Source organism: Gobio gobio, assembly GCF_949357685.1.
Source record: "Gobio gobio genome assembly, chromosome: 12".
NCBI lineage: Eukaryota > Metazoa > Chordata > Actinopteri > Cypriniformes > Gobionidae > Gobio > Gobio gobio.
The window spans coordinates 53,809,815-53,831,142 of record NC_137105.1 but is presented as its reverse complement, the minus strand read 5'-3'; the positions used below and the strand labels follow the sequence as shown (position 1 = coordinate 53,831,142).

At 40.6% G+C, this 21,328-nt stretch overlaps 1 protein-coding gene across 1 annotated transcript in view; it reads right to left on the bottom strand.

Moving 5' to 3' along the window:
* The window catches only part of LOC307135125 (uncharacterized protein), a 78,600-nt gene that overhangs the window by 11,227 nt on the left and 46,045 nt on the right, over nt 1–21,328 (bottom strand). Inside the window, exons 4-8 of the mRNA XM_079831321.1 lie at nt 15,345–15,518; nt 15,066–15,239; nt 14,816–14,989; nt 8,149–8,322; nt 8,019–8,065 (exon numbers count right to left, since the gene is read on the bottom strand). Of these exons, the coding sequence (XP_079687447.1) occupies nt 8,019–8,065; nt 8,149–8,322; nt 14,816–14,989; nt 15,066–15,239; nt 15,345–15,518 (743 nt within the window). The remainder of the gene's footprint in view (nt 1–8,018; nt 8,066–8,148; nt 8,323–14,815; nt 14,990–15,065; nt 15,240–15,344; nt 15,519–21,328) is intronic.

Below are 21,328 nucleotides of genomic sequence, written 5' to 3'. Positions count from 1 at the left end.
AGACCTCCCTTTGAGCCTTTGCGGTCGGTCGATATTAAGTTTCTGTCTATGAAGACGGCTCTGCTGACCGCATTGGCCTCAGTCAAGAGGGTCGGGGACCTGCAGGCATTTTCGGTTGACGAAGCGTGCCTGGAGTTCGGGCCGGCTAACTCTCACGTGATCCTGAGACCCCGGCCTGGATATGTGCCCAAGGTTCCCACCACTCCGTTCAAGGACCAGGTGGTGAACCTGCAAGCGCTGCCTTTGGAGGAGGCAGACCCAGCCTTGGCATTGCTCTGTCCAGTACGCGCTCTCCGCGCCTACGTAGACATGACGCAGTGTTTCAGGACCTCAGACCAGCTCTTTGTCTGTTATGGTGGAGAGCGGAAGGGAAGTGCTCTCTCAAAGCAAAGGCTGTCTCACTGGATAGTGGACACCATTGCTTTGGCTTACCAGCAGCAAGGCCGACCATGTCCCCTTGGTGTGAGGGCACACTCCACCCGGAGTGTGGCTTCCTCTTGGGCTCTAGCGCATGGCGCCTCGCTAGCAGACATCTGCAGAGCTGCAGGCTGGGCGACACCCAACACATTCGCCAGATTCTACAATCTCCGAGTGGAGCCAGTGTCCGACTATGTACTCGCCCCCCCGAGGGGCCGGTGATGGGCCAGGCTCAGGTGTCTTCGCTTGCTCGCCACTCCACTCCACGGACTGGATACGTGCGATTATTTCCTCAGGTGAGCTCCCCGAGAGCCCTGAGCTCCTCCAGCACTGTCGACGCCGACATCAGTTCAGTCTGCCCTCTCTAGCCCAGACCCTCATGTCCGGCCAGGTGCCCCATGTGCATGGTTCCCTCTGGCAACCCCCACATGTGTATTTCACCGTAAGTCTCCGCAGTGAGCGGGTTTCTTCCCTTGGCGTGTCCCCGCCACCCCTAGGGTTAAAAATCCACCTTCGGCTGGTACCCTAGAGATCTTCCATATGCAACCCCCTCCGGGTCATATGTGTCTCTTAAGTCCTCCCCACGGGTAGGCATCTTGGCATTCCCTCACTGGGATATGCTTCCCAGTGTACCTTGGTAATCCTGTGTTAAGTGGGAGTCCTTCGTCCGTACTAGTCTTACGACAGGGAACTCACACTTACGCAGGGCGCTGGAAGACGGCTGAGTGGCGGGATTATATTGGGACCCCCATTCGTTAGTCACTAACGTTACGTCGTAGTGACTGAACGAAAGGGAACGTCTCGGTTACGGATGTAACCCTCGTTCCCTGAGGAGGGAACGGAGACGTAACGTCCCCTTGCCACATCAGCTGTGTTGCCTGGAACGCAGGAGTTCAGTCTTGGCTCCTCAAGCAGGTAACATAATGCGATATTGCCTCGTACTTCCTTATATACTCACGCAGTGAGGCGGAGCTACGTATGCAAATTCCGCATGCCCCATGGCATTGGCACGCCATTGGGCGTTTTCTCAAAACTCGAAGTTGATAGGCTTCTAAGCGAAACCCCCATTCGTTAGTCACTAACGTTACGTCTCCGTTCCCTCCTCAGGGAACGAGGGTTACATCCGTAACCGAGACGTTCCCCGAAGGAGGGGACGGAGACGTACATCCCGTCTCCACAGTTGCTGTACCATCACGGCAGGGCCGAGCCACTCAGTTTGGCTCCTCAGTGAAAAACAGCGTGCATTCGCTCTCGTTCCTGTTTATACCCGCGGCGCGGGGCGGAGCGCGAGATGCAAATCTCGCACGCCAATGGCCCATTGGCCTGTTCTCTATATCTCGAAGCTGATAGGGGCTCCCTGAAGTGATCCCAATTTGTCGGTACGTCCGACGTACGTCTCCGTTCCCTCCTTCAGGGAACTAGGGTTACCATATGTAACCGAGACGTTTTGCACAGTGGTAGTTGCGGTTTGTGAAGTCCTACAGCTCCGGGTAACCTGCGATAGCCACCACAAATTTCTCCTCAATCATTGCAGTCCCTGGATGTTCCAAGCAACTGTAAACTTCCATCACCACAAAGGAAGACCCGCCTCGCCGTTCATTCAATTGGACAATGGAAATCCAAAAATTAAATAATTGACTCACTGACAGGGCGCAGCCGTCAGAAAGAGCAGGATTGGCTACTTGCGTGATGACGTACACCACAGACACAGCCAGTGCTCAGCAATAGTAGGCTAGATCAACTCTGTCATGGCAATATCGCACAAGATCTCATCACATCCCAAGATAATGGGAAAAAAAAGCAAATGACATTGTGTGCTTTTCTACTCAGAGTTGATTTTTTTTTCAACTTCAGGTGCTCAGAGCGCTCCTATAAAAACACGAGATGCAGCAAGCGGTTAAAGGGGTTTTTTAATAAAGCTTTTTAATTTTTTTATACTGTTGTCTGAGGTCAACTTATGACGTTTGCATGGTTTTTACATTCAAAAACATCATAATGAATAAGTAATAGGCTATTTTGTACCCTGGTTTTGAGGCTCTCTCAAGAAATATAACCGCGAATCGTATACAGGCGAGCCTCAAATATCAAGTCAAGAAAGTGAGCAATGCACATCAAGAAAGGAATGTTATTTCACTATTTAAAATAGCCCATCTGCAGGGCGGTGATATGGTTTGGTAGCCCATTACTGGCCCATACATGTCAAGTCTGATCCCGAATCGCAATAAATCAACAACACCAAAAATAAAGGATTCTCCAGCCTGTGACAGCGTGCTAAGGTATGTTCAGTTAGACACGTCACATAATCAATGCGATCTGTAATAAAGCAATACTATCACATATAAAAAAACATGTTTTACTCACATAAGTGTGTTGCTTCATTCCTGTCGGATACAATATAGAAGGGACAGCATTGTGTTTTAATCTCAATATGTCTGCAAATCCAGGCTCGACCTGTATCTTGTTTAACTGTTAAAGACAATTCCGCGGTGAAATGAAGCGAACAAACGTGCAATGTAGTAATGGGTGATATAAACAATATGCAATATAAACAATACAAAATTTGTGATAATGCATGTTGATGACAATCTACCCGTGAGCCACGAGCTGCAACCGGCTGCAACGCATCATCGTATTCGTCATCTTGAGTAAACATAGCTGAAAGTGAAACCGAGGAGCTGGTAAAAAAAGACCGGTGCAACATCCATTATTTGGACTTGGAAGGATTTAAGCCATCTGACGAGCAGCTGCAAACTATACTCGGTCGCAGAATGATGGGCGTGTGAGCGCAGACACACACGCGCGCGCTTGACACTCGCTCGCTGTCTTTGTAGTCTCTGTCGTATGTCACTGTATGAGGACATGAATGCATAACCCGTCACTTCATGAGAATTTAACGTTTCATTTGAGAAAACCGTCATATCATGGTCTTCACGGCAAACCGTCAAAATAAAAGTTCGGCTTAGCGTTAATATATTAGGCTACTGTTGTAGCCTACAGTAGATTTAGCTACGTCTCTATGTAATAATAATTAGTCTCTACTAATAATAATAATTATGCCTAGATGGTTGCTTATTTTTCACTTGATCTTTTATTATAAACAATGTTTACTTTCAAACAGCATATACAGCCTTTAAATGTTTATGTATTATTTACTTAAAATTATTATTATCATAAAAAATAAACTTATTAAATAATTTTTTTTAAATAGTTAAATAAAAAATAAAAATCATATTGCTGTGGTACCGAGTACTGTAAAACTTTTATGGTATTGGTACCGACTACTGGAACTTTGGTATCATGACATCCCTATTGTCACGTGGTGTTTTGGGTGTTGGTTCATGTTTCATTTTTAGTTTATCATGTTTACTGTTATGGTACTCAGTGTGTCATGTTCACTGTCTTGTTTCCTGGTCTTGTCATGTGATTCCCATGCCCTCATGTGATCTTGTCATGTTCTGTCATTAGTTCATTGTCTGATCATTGTTCACAGGTGTCCCTTGTCTTGTCAATAGTCTCTGTGTATTTAACCCCTAGGAGTCTGAGCTGTTTTGGGGCCCTTTAGAAGTTGACATACTCTGACATTTGTGTTTTTTTCAGTTGCTTATAAACATATTAATGGCAAAGGTGTAAATACACTGTATTCAGCACAAACTGGGCTACCATAATATCTGCGCAACATGTATGTACATGCTTGTATTGTTGAGAGAAAAATGTTTATGCATGATTTTTGAAAAAACTAAAAAAAATATTTTAAAATTAAGGCCTCAAAACACACAATAGATATGTGTTCACAAGACTTTTGACTCCAGGGTGTATTTGCATTGAGTTTTTGCTTCAAACTGATGTGAGAATCATTGAGCCTACTCATTCACATAAAACAATACACTGATTTAAAATTTGTAAGATTTTTCTTCACAAAGCCAGTATGCGATGAGGCGTGATATCTAATGAATAATGATGGAGATCCTCTGAGAGGACAAAGAACATAATAGCCCGCATAATGAGCTGCATAATGAATGAGCTTCAGGTACTTATGTGACTGAGAGCAGCAGGACAAAGGACATTACATTGTACTTATCTAGTAAATGCATCTTGATTTAAGAATGTTTAAATATTTAGACTAGAAACAGGACAAAATTTACTAAGAGCATTTTTTCTACAAAAACAAAATTCACTGTAAAGAAAGCAATTCACTTTCTACAAAACAAAACTCCAGATTCATTTATTTAGAATGTAGTCAGCAAAGGCCTATTATATTTTAAATGATCAAAAGATTTGACTACACTGCAAAAAATGCTCTTCTTATTTAGTTGAAATTTGTACTTATCGAGTAAATGCATCTTGATTTAAGAATGTTTAAATATTTAGACTAGAAACAAGACAAAAATTACTAAGAGCATTTTTTGTACCATTTTATTTTTTGTTTTTGAAAGTAGTCTCATGCTAAAAAAATTTAATAATAAATAATTAAAATTAAGATACAATTTATAAAAAACAAAATTCACTTTAAAGAAAGCAATTCACTTTCTTCAAAACAAAAAAAATTCCCTTTCTACAAAACAAAACTCGATATTAACTTGACAAAAACTTTGATATTAAATGTAAAAAATAACATTAGGCTATAATATTTAAACATCAATATGAAGAAAAATATGTTTGACTGGTACTATATTTATAGCATCTGAGCAGACATTTGTGAATAAAAGCTTTATTGCTGTTACAATAGGCTCTTTTACAATAAACACATTATAATCTGTCCAAAACAGGCCAAATAAATCTTGTCTAAACAGTCTTGCATGTATGACATGCAGCAGGATTCATATTTAAACGGTCTTTGTGCATTTAATATTCACAGATGCTAACAGAATAAAGCCTACCTTACAATCAGCCCTTGCTTTAAGAAAAGAACAGCTTTTCATTAGGTTTCTTCATGAGCTTTTCTTCTCAACGCGTGTCAAAACGATGTAGCTGAAGTAGGCTATAGCAGTACTTGATGTGTTTATTTGAGTTGATGTGTGGGCGTCTCAGCATTTGAATCTCAATAAAGCGTGTGCTCCGTGGACGTGGTCGCATTAGTGGATAATGAACTGGTTCGAAAGACTGACATCTATCACTTTTCAACTAGATTACATAAACACAGCATATTTGTTTTCGATTTGGTTTACATTGTTTAAAACCTGACATTTCAGCGTTTCTTTAGACATATGTCTCATGTTTGTGAGACAAGTATTCACTAAGCTAGAGGTCCTTTTCTGAAGACTATCTAAATTAATGTCTTTGAGAGAGCGGCTGTAGATCACGAATCATGTTTGTTTTCTTTATTTTGCAAAAAGCAAAACAATTTGTTTTTATTGTGACTGTACAAAAAAAAAGAAACATAACAGATTATAATGATGTATAACACTTGCCTGAATGATAAAAACGACGTTTTTTGAAGAAGTTCGAAAGGGAGTTTCGAACATCATGCCCGGAGGGAGTTACCATGTGGAGAATACATGTATGGGCTGGCTGTGGGCAGCACAACATACGGAAGTCCCAGGGGTGGCCCCGGCCAATTAGAGGCGGGGACAACACCTTCCTGAGACAGCAGAGCAGACTCTGCCGAGGGAAAGACACAGGCTCGCCGTAGGGAGCCGTACCGTGGAAGAATACACACATGAGACCGCCGTAGGGGTTACAACATATGGAACCCAGCCTAACACAAGTTCCACCAATGCATACGAGTGTAAGACCTGGCGTCGAACGCCCCGGCACGTCCGACTGCCGTGGGTTGCGGAGGACTCAACAGGGTTCGCCGTTCTGGGGAACTCGACTGGAGAAGTTATTTGAGTCTCTTTGGCACTGATAAGAAAACAAGAGAGACGATCGCACCAGTGCGACCTTCGACTCGAGAAGGTTAAGCCCATATGTTTGCCATGTGTCTTTGTCTGATATTGATCGTGTAACCACTGATGGTGAGTTTCTGTTGTAAAGTCAAGAGTAGTCTAGTCTGTTTTTGTATTGCCAAGTCAAGTCTTCTTTTTATGTTTTGAATTTTGATTTTGGAATAAACTGCACTTGGGTTCACAAACTTGTCTCTCCAGTAGATTCATGTTACACCTATTCCCTAATTCACAGTATCCGATCCTTTATTAACAAGACACCAGTTTTCATTTCAATAAGAGAACAAAATGTTTAAAACCAAATACGTTACATTAGGCTGCAGGTAAGAAACTTTGTTTGAAATATGTTTCCTTATGGTATGGCTTTCCTTAGGGTCTATGTAACCTGTTCTGAAATGGGTCTATTATAATTTATATATTGCGATATATATCATTATCGCAAGAGGCTGCAATGTATATCACAAAATGGATTTTAGGCCATATCGCCCATCCCTAGTGCAATGTCTTACGCACGTGAGCTAGAAACGGCATGTTTATTGCTCTGTAGCGTGATCCGTTTAGCTCCAAGAGTCGGATAACAAGTTGAGGTTTTAAGTTGATTTCTCAATTCATCACCCCTTCGGACTGCGGAGAGGATTATTGGTGCTCCCCTGCCAACCCTCCAGGACCTGTACTCTTCCAGAGTGTCCTCTCTTCCAGAGAGAGCAGGGAAAATCATCCCAGACTCCACTCACCCTGGACAGCTCCTGTTTGAACTGTTACCATCAGGACAGCAACTCCGATCACTGGCCACTAGAACAAGGAAAAGTTTCTTCCCACAGGCCATTTCCCTCTTAAACAGTTAAAATACACCCCCCAAAGTGCAATACTCTGACTGTTTAGTGCAATCTTTTAAACTCAGGAGATTATTTATGTTTATATATTCATACTACTCAAATACTGTAAATATGTTCATAATCTGTAAATGTTTATTCTGACTAAACGTAACTGTGACCTTATATTTTTTAAACTATTTTTCATATTTTTATTCTTAGAATTTGTATTACTATATTCTTGTTGTGTTTGTATTGTATATGTGCACTGGAAGCTTCAGCACCAAGAAAAATTCCATGTGTGTGCAAGCACACTTGGCAATAAAACTCTTTCTGATTCTGATTCTAATTCTTTAAAACGCAACGTGCCCAGGGAGCATAAAGAGCACAAAATGCTCACGGCCAATAGAAAACTATTTTAAAAATTTGCAATTACATGATTCTTAATTGTGTGGAAGTATAACCTTAACTTTCTTGTAAAAGTCTTCTCATTCTTGCATGTTGTACTGATGTTACTGTAACATTTATACAAGATTCAATTAATAACAAGAAAACCAGACATTTTAACATTATAGAAACATTTCAAATCAAAGTTCACAACGTTTTGAAAATGGGCTCATTTTGTTAGCTGGGCTCCATTGTGAGGACATTTGGTAGTAAAACCATAGATCATTGTGGGGACCAGCCAGTGGTTCAAATGAGAAAAAAATAATAAATGATGCTTATTTAAAATTGTAAAAATGGAGAAAGTTTTCTGTGAAGGGTAGGTTTAGGGGTATGGGCTTAGGGGACAGAAAATATGTTACATCAGTATAAAAACAATAGAAGTATATGGCAAGTCCCCATGAAGATACAAAAATCCAACATGTGTGTGTTTGTGTGTGTGTGTGTTTGTTTGTAGACATACACTTTCGTGGTCCTGCTGTGATCCTTATCTCCCCTCCATGATCAACACTATAAACACACAAACACACATTAATGTAAATATACATCATGCACACATGCGTTCAATATGTCAGTATCAGTGTTTGACACACTTGAGTATCTGTAGTGAGCATTTCGGATCCTCCAGTTTGTCAGAGAGCAGCTTGACTCCTGAATCTTCTGGGTGATTGTAGCTCAGATCCAGCTCTCTCAGGTGTGAGGGGTTAGAACTCAGAGCTGAAGACACAAAACCACAGCCGTCCTCTGTCACCATACAGCCAGACAACCTACAGATGGATCAAAACAGCCTCGTCATCTATCTAGTTCTCTTTATATGTCTCACCAAAAACATTTTCATATTTGTCTTAACACATAAAAAAAACACTGGATTTTCAAACATCAACAATAATGCTACTCAATTAAATATATCAGTAGTAATTCAATAAACACACTTAAAAAATGTTTAATAATACATGCAGTTCTCCAGAAATTCACATTTACATTTCTGTGAATGATGAAGTTTCTCTGTTTAACTGTGATATTTCATTGGCCAAGGTTTTAAACATGCTTTGATTAATTTACTGTGCGTGTGCGAATGTGTGAGTGTGTGTTTGTGAGTGCATGTGTATGTGAATTTGTGTGTGAGTGTATGTGTGTGAGTGTATGTTAGAGGCATGGCCGGACCATTGGTTTGACTGCGAGCTTTGAGGACATAATCAAATTTATTATTATTTCACATTAATAATTTGAAACAAGGCCACACATATTGAATCGCGTCTCCTCACATTTATTTGTGATCACATGGCTACAGTAAACAGCTCCATTAAGGCTTTCAGCCCAAAAGTGCTCACATTTATAAAGATATTGATTTTGAATTCTCATATGTTCACACCTCGTGTCTTTACAGAGAATTATACTTTTCTATTAATTTTCCACTAAGTTCTGCGATCCGAAGAGTTTTGAGCGTTCTCTCCCATCTCATTATATTGGAGCAGAAATGTCATCAAAATGATAAAAAATATCCATTCAATGAGTTCCTGTTTTTTATATTTATAACATAAGCCTATGATATGAGTTATCACACGATCAAGAGTGCTGTTTTTCTGAAAATCGTTTAGTTTGACGTGTTAAAAATATGTAACGCAATTAATGCAGCATCTGCGTTTTCTGTGATTAAAGCCACAACAAGACAAAGAGAATGCGCTGTCTGTGAATGTACCGTCTGTGGCTTTGTTTACACTAGTGTGTTTTTGCATTAAAATGCATAACTTTTGCTATTTGGGCTGCTCTTATGTGAAAAAGGAACAATATAGAGCAACACGAAGAAAGTCAGAAAAAGGCCTGCATGAGGGAGAGGAAGACGAGTACAAGGGAGAGGAGTGGGACAGCCAAAACTCAGCCAGGACACAGTGGCATCCATTATTAGGGCTGGGTATCGTTTGGGTTTTTTTCGATTCCGGTGCCAAACCGATACTTTTAAAACGGTTCCGGTGCCTGAACCGATACTTTTTTTTTTTTAAAGGCCACCAAACGAGGTGGATGACATTAAATGGCTTTTTATTTATTTATTATTTAAATTGAACCATTTATTAAAAGTTTAATGTATACTTAAATGTATGAATATAAATAAATACAAAACACAATTTACTTATTTACAAATTATAATTGACATATTTACAAATTCACAGTAAAACCTAAGCCACCCAACTACAACAAGCCTAATATAACTCTAAACAGTTACAGTAATAACAGCAGTCGTCTGTATTCTTGCTCTGCTACAAACCAGCTTCGAGCTTCGAGCTTCAGCTTTATTTTGAAATATGATCATTTTCTCTGGCTAAATATTTTAGAACACATCGCCTTAATGTTTCCATGGCGACGCGTCATGTTTCTCACATGACACAGCAGCCGCAATAGCGCTGACAGCTCAGCTGTATCGGGTTTATTTCGTTTTTTCTTTTTATTCAAAATATTCACAAACTTCTTAACTGTGTCACGAACTATCTGATGTTCAAATGTGTGAGTGAATGTGTGTTAGTTGATCTATAAAGCGCAATGGGCGGCGCCATGTTAGTTTGCGCCTCAGAATCGGATCTGTCGGATTTACAACACTTGAGTTCATTCTCGTCTCACGAAATACATGAAAGTAAGTGACCAGTGAACTGGAAGAAGAATAGAGTAAACGATATAGCTACTATATAATGTGCATTAATCTGATGTGAATAAAACACGTAACGTTAGTCAAATTATAACCGTCTGAAAGGATTGTCATTGCCGCTTTCATAGACATCAGTGTGTGTTTTTTGCTAGTACTTATGAACATTTAAATGTCTGAAACCTGAAATAAACATGATGTGGTTGAAAACACTGAATAGTTGTCATGAGTTGTGATGTGACCAGCGCTGAGCGTCTGTCTCTGGCTCAGCCAAAGCGCGAAAGCACGTTTGAATTTTGGCACCGAAATGAGGAACCGAAATCAGCGTTCTGATTCGGTCCGGTACATACCGGTTATATAAGTACCGGTGCCATATTGGAACCGGATTTCGGTACCCAACCCTATCCATTATTCAGATTTTTCAAGAATCCAACAAGGAGGACATTGTATAAGGGCTTCTCCTACTGCAAAGTGTACATCATTTTACCATGTATTACAGTGACTGTATGCCTCTGGTCCCTAACTATATTTTGTCTATCTAAGGATTCAACAGCTCCCTCAGGGGGCAGAGGAAAGCTCCTAAATGAAGAACAGGCAATTGCAAGCTACTCTGAGATGGGTCATTCATTTTTTGTATTGAATTTCTGCAGCAACAGAAACAAAATGCATGCATTTACTAAACCCAACAAAACAAAAATGTGGCGTCTTCAAAAGACACACAGTCTATGATCAAGAAAATATACTGTTTGTTGTATAAGGGCAGACCTGACACTTAAAATAATGCAGTTTCTGTAATTCCATCTAGTGTTAGTGTTTTATAACATTGTGCTATGATTGACTAAATGTTCCTGAAGAGAACATGTGTTAGGATTTTGGTAGATATAGTGTGTTAGTGAATCATTGTATTTTGAAATTTAGTTTTGGCGTTTAGTTTACAATGTGTGATTTTGAGCATGAAATTAATCGTTTTGGCAATTGTGTGATGTAGGTGTGTTGGTGCGGTAAGAGTTTAGGAAATGTGTTAAAAGTATGGAAAAAAAATTGTCATAGCGATTGTAAGAAACTGTAAATGAGTTAAAATCTTCAATGAACGTAAAGAGTTGTGAAAAAATGGGATGCGTGTCAAATCCCCCACTAAAGCTGTCTGTCATTAATATTAGTCAAAGAACAAAGGTAACAAAGAAAATTTTAGCTTTAATAAGGATTAATCTTTATTTAATTTATAATTTATGCATTGTAGTCTCTTTGATAACTTTATTCAATTTGTATAAATTTATCTGTTCGACAGGTAGGAAGGGCACAGGTAAATATGACATTAATTATTGGTTAATGTGAAGATTGTTTTAAATTCACTTATTCAATTTTTTTTTAATTATTAAAGCTGTATTTCATTTTAGAGTCAAGCCTAAGCCTCATGAAAGCAATTTTTTAAATGAGATCGGTGCCATCCGATGGGTATCCGGTGGATACATTGAGCATTTTTATCAGGCAATAGCACATTTATACCATTATAGTGAATTTACAGCTTTCTGTAGAAAGGCTTGTGAATTCTAGTGATTTTTACACATATTTGCCAAATTTTTTCAGGTTGTTGATTTTAATATATAATGACAGATTCTCAAAGACTATTTTTGTCAAGTTTTTTGTTTGTTTTACGACCACTTAGACTTTTCAAAACCTGTCCCCAATTTTTTGGGGTGTTCATATACCAAGTACCAATAAAGTCACCAAGTTTCGGACCATTCCGATGAAGCTACGATTTTTAAAAAAAATTTATAAAACGCATCGGGTCATTTTAGACCCGAAGTACCACAGAGGGTTAAATAAAAAGTTGTTCCATTTTTGAAGCCTAATAAATGTTAAAATTGATAGCTTTCAATCACAGTGTAATGTTGAATGGCTATAATGTTTAAAAGTGAAACAAAAAGTCAATTTTCGCCGAGACATCAGTTGCAGTATTAGTATCAGTGATAATGGCCTTCATTCATAAAAAGATGCCATTAAACAAGTATTTAAATATACTGTCTTAATGTTGTTTCTACATTAATTCAGAGATTAATTGTTATAAAATATATTAAAATCTTTACCCCAGTTTCACAGACGAGGCTTAATTTAGTCCCAGACTAAAATGCATGTTTGAGCTGTTTTTACTGAAAGCATATCTTAAAATATGTCAGTGCCATTATTTTGTCTCAAGACGCACATCAGTAATGTTTTTATCTAAGGCACGTTTATAAAAGCTACTTGTCCTACATGCCCTAATTGAACTAATGCCTAATCCTGACTTAATCTAAACCCTGTCTGTGAAACCAGACCTTAATGTTTTTAATTTTGATTAACCACTGAAAAATGTGTGATGGATTAATCAGTTTTTTTTATTGATTGCCAGCATTAATTTATATATTTAAATTTTTAACTGAGTGGAATATGGAACTGAGTTTTGCAACAAAAAACAACCTTTAACACAGTGTTTTGATTTATTATTATTTATATAAATCATTTTATTAAATGATCTATACATGATATGTTCCATCTTCTTATTCTACTTGAATTTATTGATTAAATAAATAAAAAATGTCATACAATATGCACACTTCTAATAAAGTTAGAAATGCTGTAAAGATATAAATGCCTCTGGAAATCTATTTAAGGGGTCAAATATTGTCAGTTAATGGAAAAGATTATTTCTGTCACTGCTGCGATAGACCAATGCACAGAATATGAAGAACATGAAAATCTTTGAGAGTCAGCTCTACATGACAGTTCTAAACCAGACAAGATACCAGACTAAAAAACACACACGCAGTAAAATATCATACAATTATAGTTCATCAACAAAATCCCAGAAAATATTAAAGGGGGGGGGGGGCACTCAGTTTCAGTCAGTCTCATGTCAATCTTGAGTACCTATAGAGTAGCATTGCATCCTGCATATCTCCGAAAAGTCTTTATTTTTATTATAATTATAAAAGAAAGATGCGCTGTTCCGAGTCTTTCCGGAAAAAGCCGCGCGGCTGGGGGCGTATCGTGTGGGCGGAGCTAAAGAATGTCGAGCGCGCGCCCCTGTTACTGTGTTGAGTGCGTCTGAAAGCTGCGTCATCCCTAAAAGCGGGGAAAAACTTTATTCAACATAAAAAATGGCTTTTAATCAGATACAGCCATACATCTATGATCCGGAATCAGACCCAGAGGCTGAAGTTGAACAGGAGCAGCAGCAAAAACGACTAGAGCAGGACGTCGACTATGTGGTATAAGTTACACTAACTATATAATATGTTTCAGAAACAAAGGTTTACACACCCTGACGAAGGCATGTAAAGCCGCAACGCGTAGGTGTACCTGTCACCAATTTTAAATGTTTAAGCCATGAAAAAATAAAGGCTTTTTAACTTTTTCAACACACCCATCGAGTGCCTTGGACTACCTTTGTTTCTGAAACTTAATTATCCCATACAACCAAAGAGCACCGAGACTTTACACCCTGTGCAGCACTTCTTGCATTCCTGGCTTTGATATAATATGTTTAGCGGCTTGTGTTATTTAGAACACCATGTCAAGCGCGAGTGTTACAATGTGTGTGTGTGTGTGTGTTTACGCGTGGTTTGTGTAGACATGATTTGTAGTAAGCGGACTGGTTTTGCGCGTCAGGCTAGTGTTTACATAGAAAGACATGGAATAGTAGCGCATTTGAATGAAGAAGCGCGCTTATTTAGTTCAACATATTTCCCCACTCTTTGTGTATTGTTGTTTGGAGTGCTTTTACAATACACAAACTTACACATATAGTGGCCAGCTAAACAAATGTACACACACTATACATGCTCCACTGATCAATATGTGATCATGTTTGGGCTACTTGATGGGCATAGGCAAAAACAGACATTTGAAGCAGTCAAACCTGCGGTTCCAACGTTGGGACCTTTATCGTTGGGACCGCTCCATCCTTCAGTATTAGGCGATCTGAAAATCCGTCATCGAACTGGGCCTTGTTTATAAAACAATCTGCACCGAAATGCAGGGAACAGACATAAATATTTGCGCAAATCATTTGCTGATCCGGAAAAGCAAATTCCATCTGTACGAGCCAGCGCTTTGATGGGCGTAGCCTATTGCTTTCACGCTCTCTCTCTCTCTCTCTCTCTCTCTCTCGCGCGCGCTCTTCCGGTAGAATTGTCCGTACGGCCCATACAAGGAAATTCCGCCCTGTTGACGTCAAGCGGACCCATGATCGAAAAAAACTTTCCGAAACTTATGACTAACAGGAAGTACTAATTTTGGCAAAGAAATACTCCCATCAAACGTCCACCTTAGCTTTTGAAACTGTGTCCATGTTTAGCATGGGAATCCAAGTCTTTAACAGTGCAAAAAGATCAGTATGCATGAAACAGCATTTCACCCCCCCTTTAAGGTATTATTTTTTCAATATTGCACACCCCCAGTGTATGTGTGCTTAATAGGTGTGTGAATCTGCACTGTTCTCATGGCTCAATTCAATTATGATTATCATGTCAAAAGGATGACTGAAAGAGAGCAGAAAACACACATCAACAGTCAGATCATCTACAAACAGACACCAACATTATGACCGGCAGACTTTAAATTATATTTTATATGTTCTTAAATACCTCAGTATCTGCAGTTGACAGTTTGGACTCTTCAGCCCATCAGAGAGCAGCTTCACACCTGAATCCTGCAGATCATTGTTAGTCAGTTCCAGCTCTCTCAGGACACAGTTTGAGGATTGAAGAGCTGATGACAAACTCTCACAACATTGATCAGTGAGATTACAGCCAGCAAGACTGAAATAGAGCAGAACACACACACCAACATTATGACCGGCTGACTATAAATTATATTTTATATGTTCTTAAATACCTCAGTATCTGCAGATGACAGTTTGGACTCTTCAGCCCATTGGAGAGCAGCTTCACCCCTGAATCCTGTAGGTCATTGTTACTCAGGTCCAGCTCTCTCAGGGCACAGTTTGAGGATTGAAGAGCTGATGACAAACTCTCACAGCAATAATTAGTGAGATTACAGCCAGCAAGACTGAAAGAGAGCAGAACACACACATCAACAGTCAGATCATCTACAAACACACACCAACATTATGACCGGCTGACTATAAATTATATTTTATATGTTCTTAAATACCTCAGTATCTGTATCTGACAGTTTGGACTCTTCAGCCCATCAGAGAGCAGCTTCACACCTGAATCCTGCAGGTCATTGTTAGTCAGGTCCAGCTCTCTCAGGACACAGTTTGAGGATTGAAGAGCTGATGACAAACTCTCACAACACTGATCAGTGAGATTACAGCCAGCAAGACTAGAAAAGATGAAATAATATAACATTAAAACAATAATGAAATAACAATAAAGGAATGTAAAGGAAGTTGCCAGTTGTCTGTACTCAGGAACCTGGAACAAAATATTTAAACATTCTATCCTGGATGAAAGATGAATGATGAACTACTGAGCATGGAAGTTCAATCATTTTATCATTCATGTTCATTTAAGTTGCAGTATGTGATTTTTGAGAAACACTGTTGAAAGTGGATAGGACCAAGCACCATAATACACTTGTAGCCAATCATCAGCAGGGGGCATGTCCACTCATGATGGGGGAGGAGAGAGAGTGAGCAAGAGGGAGGATTAAAGAAAGACTGTAGAAAGAGAGATGGATGAGAGACATTACAATGTTGTGTTGTCGTAACATTGGTAACTAGTTAAACTGGTGACTAACAACAATGTCTTGCTTGTATATAGTATGTGTACTGTATGTTCATTTTTTTTTCTTCCTTGTTGTTCGTTCGTCATTATTTTTCATTATTTTTGTCATTGTTCTGGATTATAAAGAAATACTAAACCAAAATAATGAGCCTTAAAATATAAATATAAATTAAGCACTCAAGTGCATGCATAAAGCTTGTCACAGAACACCAGCAAAAGTAATGATCATGAATGTGTCAAAAAAAAAAACAGCAAGACTGTCTGGACAATTAAATATTTTACTAGTTATAGTATGACAAGTGTGTCCAAAGTCTGGCCTGGGGATGAACTTCAAATGGCCTGCAGCTTGTCTATGGTGTCAACACAAGGCAACAGCACTAGATTTTTGGTGTAGCAGTAAACTGCAGTAAACCCTTGGTATTTCTAATTGACTTGATCCTGATGATCTGAGTGATCTGTTGGGTTTGTATTTAATCAGCATATCTGCAATGTATTGAGGTCCTAGGTCATTGAGTGATTTATATACAAGTAATAGCACTTTAAAATCGATCCTAAATGTAACTGGAAGCCAGTGTAAAGATCTGAGGACTGGTGTGATATGGTCATATTTTCTGGTTCTGCTCAGGATCCTGGCAGCAGCGTTCTGTATGAGCTGCAGCTTTCTAATGGTCTTTTTGGGAAGGCCGGTGAGGAGACCATTACAATAGTCCACCCTGCTGGTGATAAAAGCATGAACGAGTTTCTCTAAGTCTTGCCTGGAAACAAAGCATCTAATTCTTGATATATTTTTGAGATGATAGTAAGCGGATTTAGTTATTGCTTTTACATGACTATTGAAACTCAGGTCTGACTCCAAAATCACACCAAGATTCCTGACTTGATTTTTTGATTTCAGGCCTTTAGCCTCAAGATATGCATTCACCTTGAGAATTTCATCTTTGTTTCCAAATGTAGTAATTTCAGTTTTGTCTTTGTTTAACTGAAGAAAGTTTTGGCACATCCAACTGTTAACTTCATCAATGCATTTACACAGAGAGTCAATGGGGCTGTAGTCATTTGGTGATAGGGCTAAGTAGATCTGGGTGTCGTCAGCATAGCTGTGGTAAGCCATTTTGTTATTCTTCATTATTTGGCTGAGTGGCAGCATATACAGATTGAAAAGGAGTGGTGCAAGAATTGACCCTTGTGGGACTCCGCATGTCATGGATGTCCACTCAGACTTATGGTCACCTATACTCACATAATAACCTCTCCCTTCTAAGTATGACCTGAACCATTTGAGGACCATTCCAGAAAGCCCAACCCAATTTTCTAGCCTGTCAAGAAGTATGTTGTGGTCAACAGTGTCGAATGCAGCACTGAGGTCCAGTAGTACCAGAATTGATGTTTTGCCTGTATCTGTATTGAGGCGAATATCATTTATAATCTTTATGAGCGCTGTCTCTGTGCTGTGGTGCGGTCGGAAACCAGACTGAAAATTGTCAAAGTATCCGTTTGAGTTCAAGAATTTGTTCAGCTGACTGAAAACAACTTTTTCAATGATCTTGCCTATGAAGGGGAGATTTGAGATTGGTCTGTAGTTGCTCAGTATGGAGTTATCCAGATTTCTCTTTTTAAGGAGAGGCTTTACTACTGCAGTTTTTAGGGAGTTTGGAAAAGTCCCAGAAAGAAGTGAGGAGTTTACCACTTCGAGAAGATCTGCTTCTAAACAGTTAAACACACTTTTGAAAAAAGAAGTGGGGAGTGTGTCAAGGGCGCAGGTTGATGTTTTAAGGTGCTGTACTGTTTCTTCTAAAATTTTACCATCAATTGCTTCGAAATCAGTCATAGTAACTTTTTGAGGCTGTGGTCTGATCTGATTCACCCCAGACAAACTCAAGGATGTGCTGATCGCATTTCTGATATTAATGATTTTCTCGGAGAAGAAGGAAGCAAACTCACTACATTTGCTGTCTGAGAGCATTTCACTGGGAATGTGACTCGGGGGGTTTGTTAGTCTCTCTACAGTAGCAAAAAGAGTGCGTGTGTTGTTTATGTTTCTGTTTATAATATTTGAAAAGAAGGTCTGTCTAGCTTTGCCTAGTTCCACATTGAAAGCACGAAGACTGTCTTTATAGATCTTATAATGGACTACAAGTTTTGTCTTTCGCCACATGCGTTCCGATTTCCTGCATTGTCTTTTCATTAATTGCACTGCTGTTGAGTTTCTCCAGGGTGCTTTTTGTTTGCCACTCTTTTTCCTGGCTTTTACAGGAGCAATATCATCAATTACACCCTTAACTTTTGAGTTAAAAGAGTCAAGGAGAAAATCAACAGAGTCTGCAGATATGCTTGGTGTTAGAGATATAGCCTTCATAAACAGCACACTAGTGTTCTCATTTAAGCATCTCTTTTTGATAGAGACAGATCTAGTTTCAATGGCAGGAGAGATTGATATATCAAAGAAAATACAGAAATGATCAGACAGTGCCACATCCTTAATAACTATTGATGAAATATTTAGACCCTTACTGATAAGTAAATCTAGAGTGTGTCCACGAACATGTTGTGTCAAATCAAAAGTGTTAAGTACAGTCATGAGATCTTTTGTTGTACTGGATTCAGCATTGTCAATGTGAATGTTAAAATCGGACGTTAAAATTTGTGAATGTTAAAATGTTAAAATTTAGACTAGAAACAAGACAAAAATGACTAAGAAAAGCATTTTTCCAATTTGTAATGTATATATACACAATATACAATACAATACAATATTTTTTATGTTTTTAAAAGTAGTCTCATGCTAAAAAATAAATAAATAAATAATTAAAATTAAGATACAATTTATACAAAACGAAATTCACTTTAAAGAAAGCAATTTGTCAGGGTTGCTGAATGACACAAACAGGTAAGTTGAAATGATATTTATTAAGCACAACATAAAATGGTCACGGCAGACAGGAAGAAGTGATGAGATAACTGGAACGGTAACAGATGAAGTGTTCTGAATGAGTCTCTTATCTGATGCAGGATGGAAGTCGGGATGATGAATGTTCTAGGCAGGTGAACTGAAGAAGGCAGGCTGGATGAGGAAGGATCGTCGGATGAAGGAACACAGGTAAGTCTTCTGAAGGTAAGGATCGAGTGAGTGAGTCAGTATGGCGATGTAGTATCGACGAGACCTGACGATGACTGAAGGAACTGAAGGTGCTTATAACAGGAAGTGCAGTGATGGGGAATTAGGGACAGGTGATGAACACAGGTGCGATGAATTAGAACTCGGGTGAAGCGGAGCGGATGGGCGGAGTGTAGAGGTCTGGCACTGACGCTGATGTATCTGTGACAGTACCCCCTCCTCCACGGCCAGCTCCTGAGGGCCGAAAGACCCGACGACGGGGCCGACCTCGACCTCTCGGCGCCGGACGATTGGGATGAGATGAGTGAAAGTCCTGTAGAAGCATGGGGTCTAGTATGTCATCACGATGAACCCAGCATCTCTCCTCAGGTCCAAAACCCTCCCAGTCCACGAGGTACTCCAGTTGATTGCCCCGTCGTCAGGAATCGAGAATGCCCTGGACCCGGTGGATGTTCTCGTCAGCGGGGTCCACGGGAGGAGGAGGTACCTCATCAGCGCCAGACTCTGAGGAGGGAGGAAACAAAGGATCAGTATAGGGTTTGAGCAGGGAGACATGAAATGAAGGTGAGATGCGGTAGTGTGCAGGGAGTGATAACCGGTAGGTGACGTCGTTGATCTGCCTCTGTATTGCGAATGGACCTATATATCGGGGACTCAGCTTACGACAGGGCTGACGGAGACGGATGTCCCGGGTGGAGAGCCAGACCTTTTGCCCCGGTTGATACCTCGGAGTCGCAGATCTTCTAGCGTCGGCCTGACTCTTGTGTCTCCGAACAGCCCTTTGGAGATGAACATGAGCTGAGTCCCAGACCCTCTCGCTCTCCTGGAACCAATGATGGACTGCTGGAACATCTGAAGGCTCACCTGACCAGGGAAACAGGGGCGGCTGGAAGCCGAGTATGCACTGAAACGGCGTGAGACCAGTAGTAGACTGTTGAAGGGAATTCTGTGCATACTCGGCCCAGGGTAAATACCTGCTCCAGCAGTCTTGATGGTCATGGCAGTAGGATCGAAGATACCGTCCGACCTCTTGTATCTTCCGCTCAGTCTGGCCATTGGACTGGGGATGGTATCCTGACGTCAAGCTGACTGTGACTCCCAGAAGGTTGAAGAAGGCTCTCCATACCCTGGATATAAACTGAGGTCCGCGATCGGAGACGATATCTTCTGGTAACCCAAAGTGACGAAAGACTTGGTTAAATAACGCTTCTGCCGTTTCGAAGGCAGTGGGTAGACCTGGCATAGGGATGAGTTTCCAGGCCTTCGAGAAACGGTCAACAACCACCAGTATACATGTTTGAGATTGAGAAGAAGGGAGATCGGTAACAAAGTCTATCCCCAGATGGGACCACGGCCTGGTTGGAATAGGCAAGGGTACTAATTTACCTTCTGGGAGCCGACGAGGGACCTTGGCCATGGCACAGACTGAGCAGCCCTTAACGTACTGGGACACATCCTGGCTCATGCTGGGCCACCAGTACCGACGTTGAAGGAGCGAGAGGGTCTGTTGACTGCCTGGGTGTCCAGAGCCCAGCGAAGTATGGACCGAGTCCATGAGGGACGGACGTAGACGCGTGGGAACATAAGTCCGTCCCACTGGCCCTCCCGGCGGAGCAGGTTCGGTTCGGGTGGCGTCGGCTATATGGTCATCTATACCCCACTGGATGGGACTAACAATCAAGGCTGGAGGGAGGACAGGTTCTGGTTCTGGAGTGAAGGTATCGGGTTGATGTATACGAGATAGTGAATCAGCCTTGACATTTTTGTCCCCTGGACGGTATGTTACCTTGAAGTTGAATCTTGTAAAGAAAAGGGACCAGCGAGCTTGACGAGTGTTGAGTCTTTTGGCCTCTCGAAGGTATTCCAGATTTCGGTGGTCTGTGATGACTATAAAGGGATGTTTCGCTCCCTCCAGCCAGTGTCTCCATTCCTCCAGAGCTAGCTTGATAGCCAGCAGTTCCCGGTTGCCGATATCATAATTCTGCTCCGCCGGGGACATCTTCTTGGAGAAGAAGGCACATGGATGGAGTCGAGGAGGCTTCCCCTGCTGTTGAGAGAGGATCGCTCCTACCCCAGTGTTGGACGCATCCACTTCGACGGTGAAAGGAAGATCTGGATTGGGATGCACAAGGGTAGGAGCGGAACTGAATGATTGCTTCAACACATCAAACGCTTGGGTGGCTTCAGAGGTCCAGGACAGAGACTTGGCCCCCTTTTTCAGGAGTGAGGTGATAGGAGCACTGATTTGACTGTAACCTTGAATTAATCTACGGTAGAAGTTTGCGAAGCCC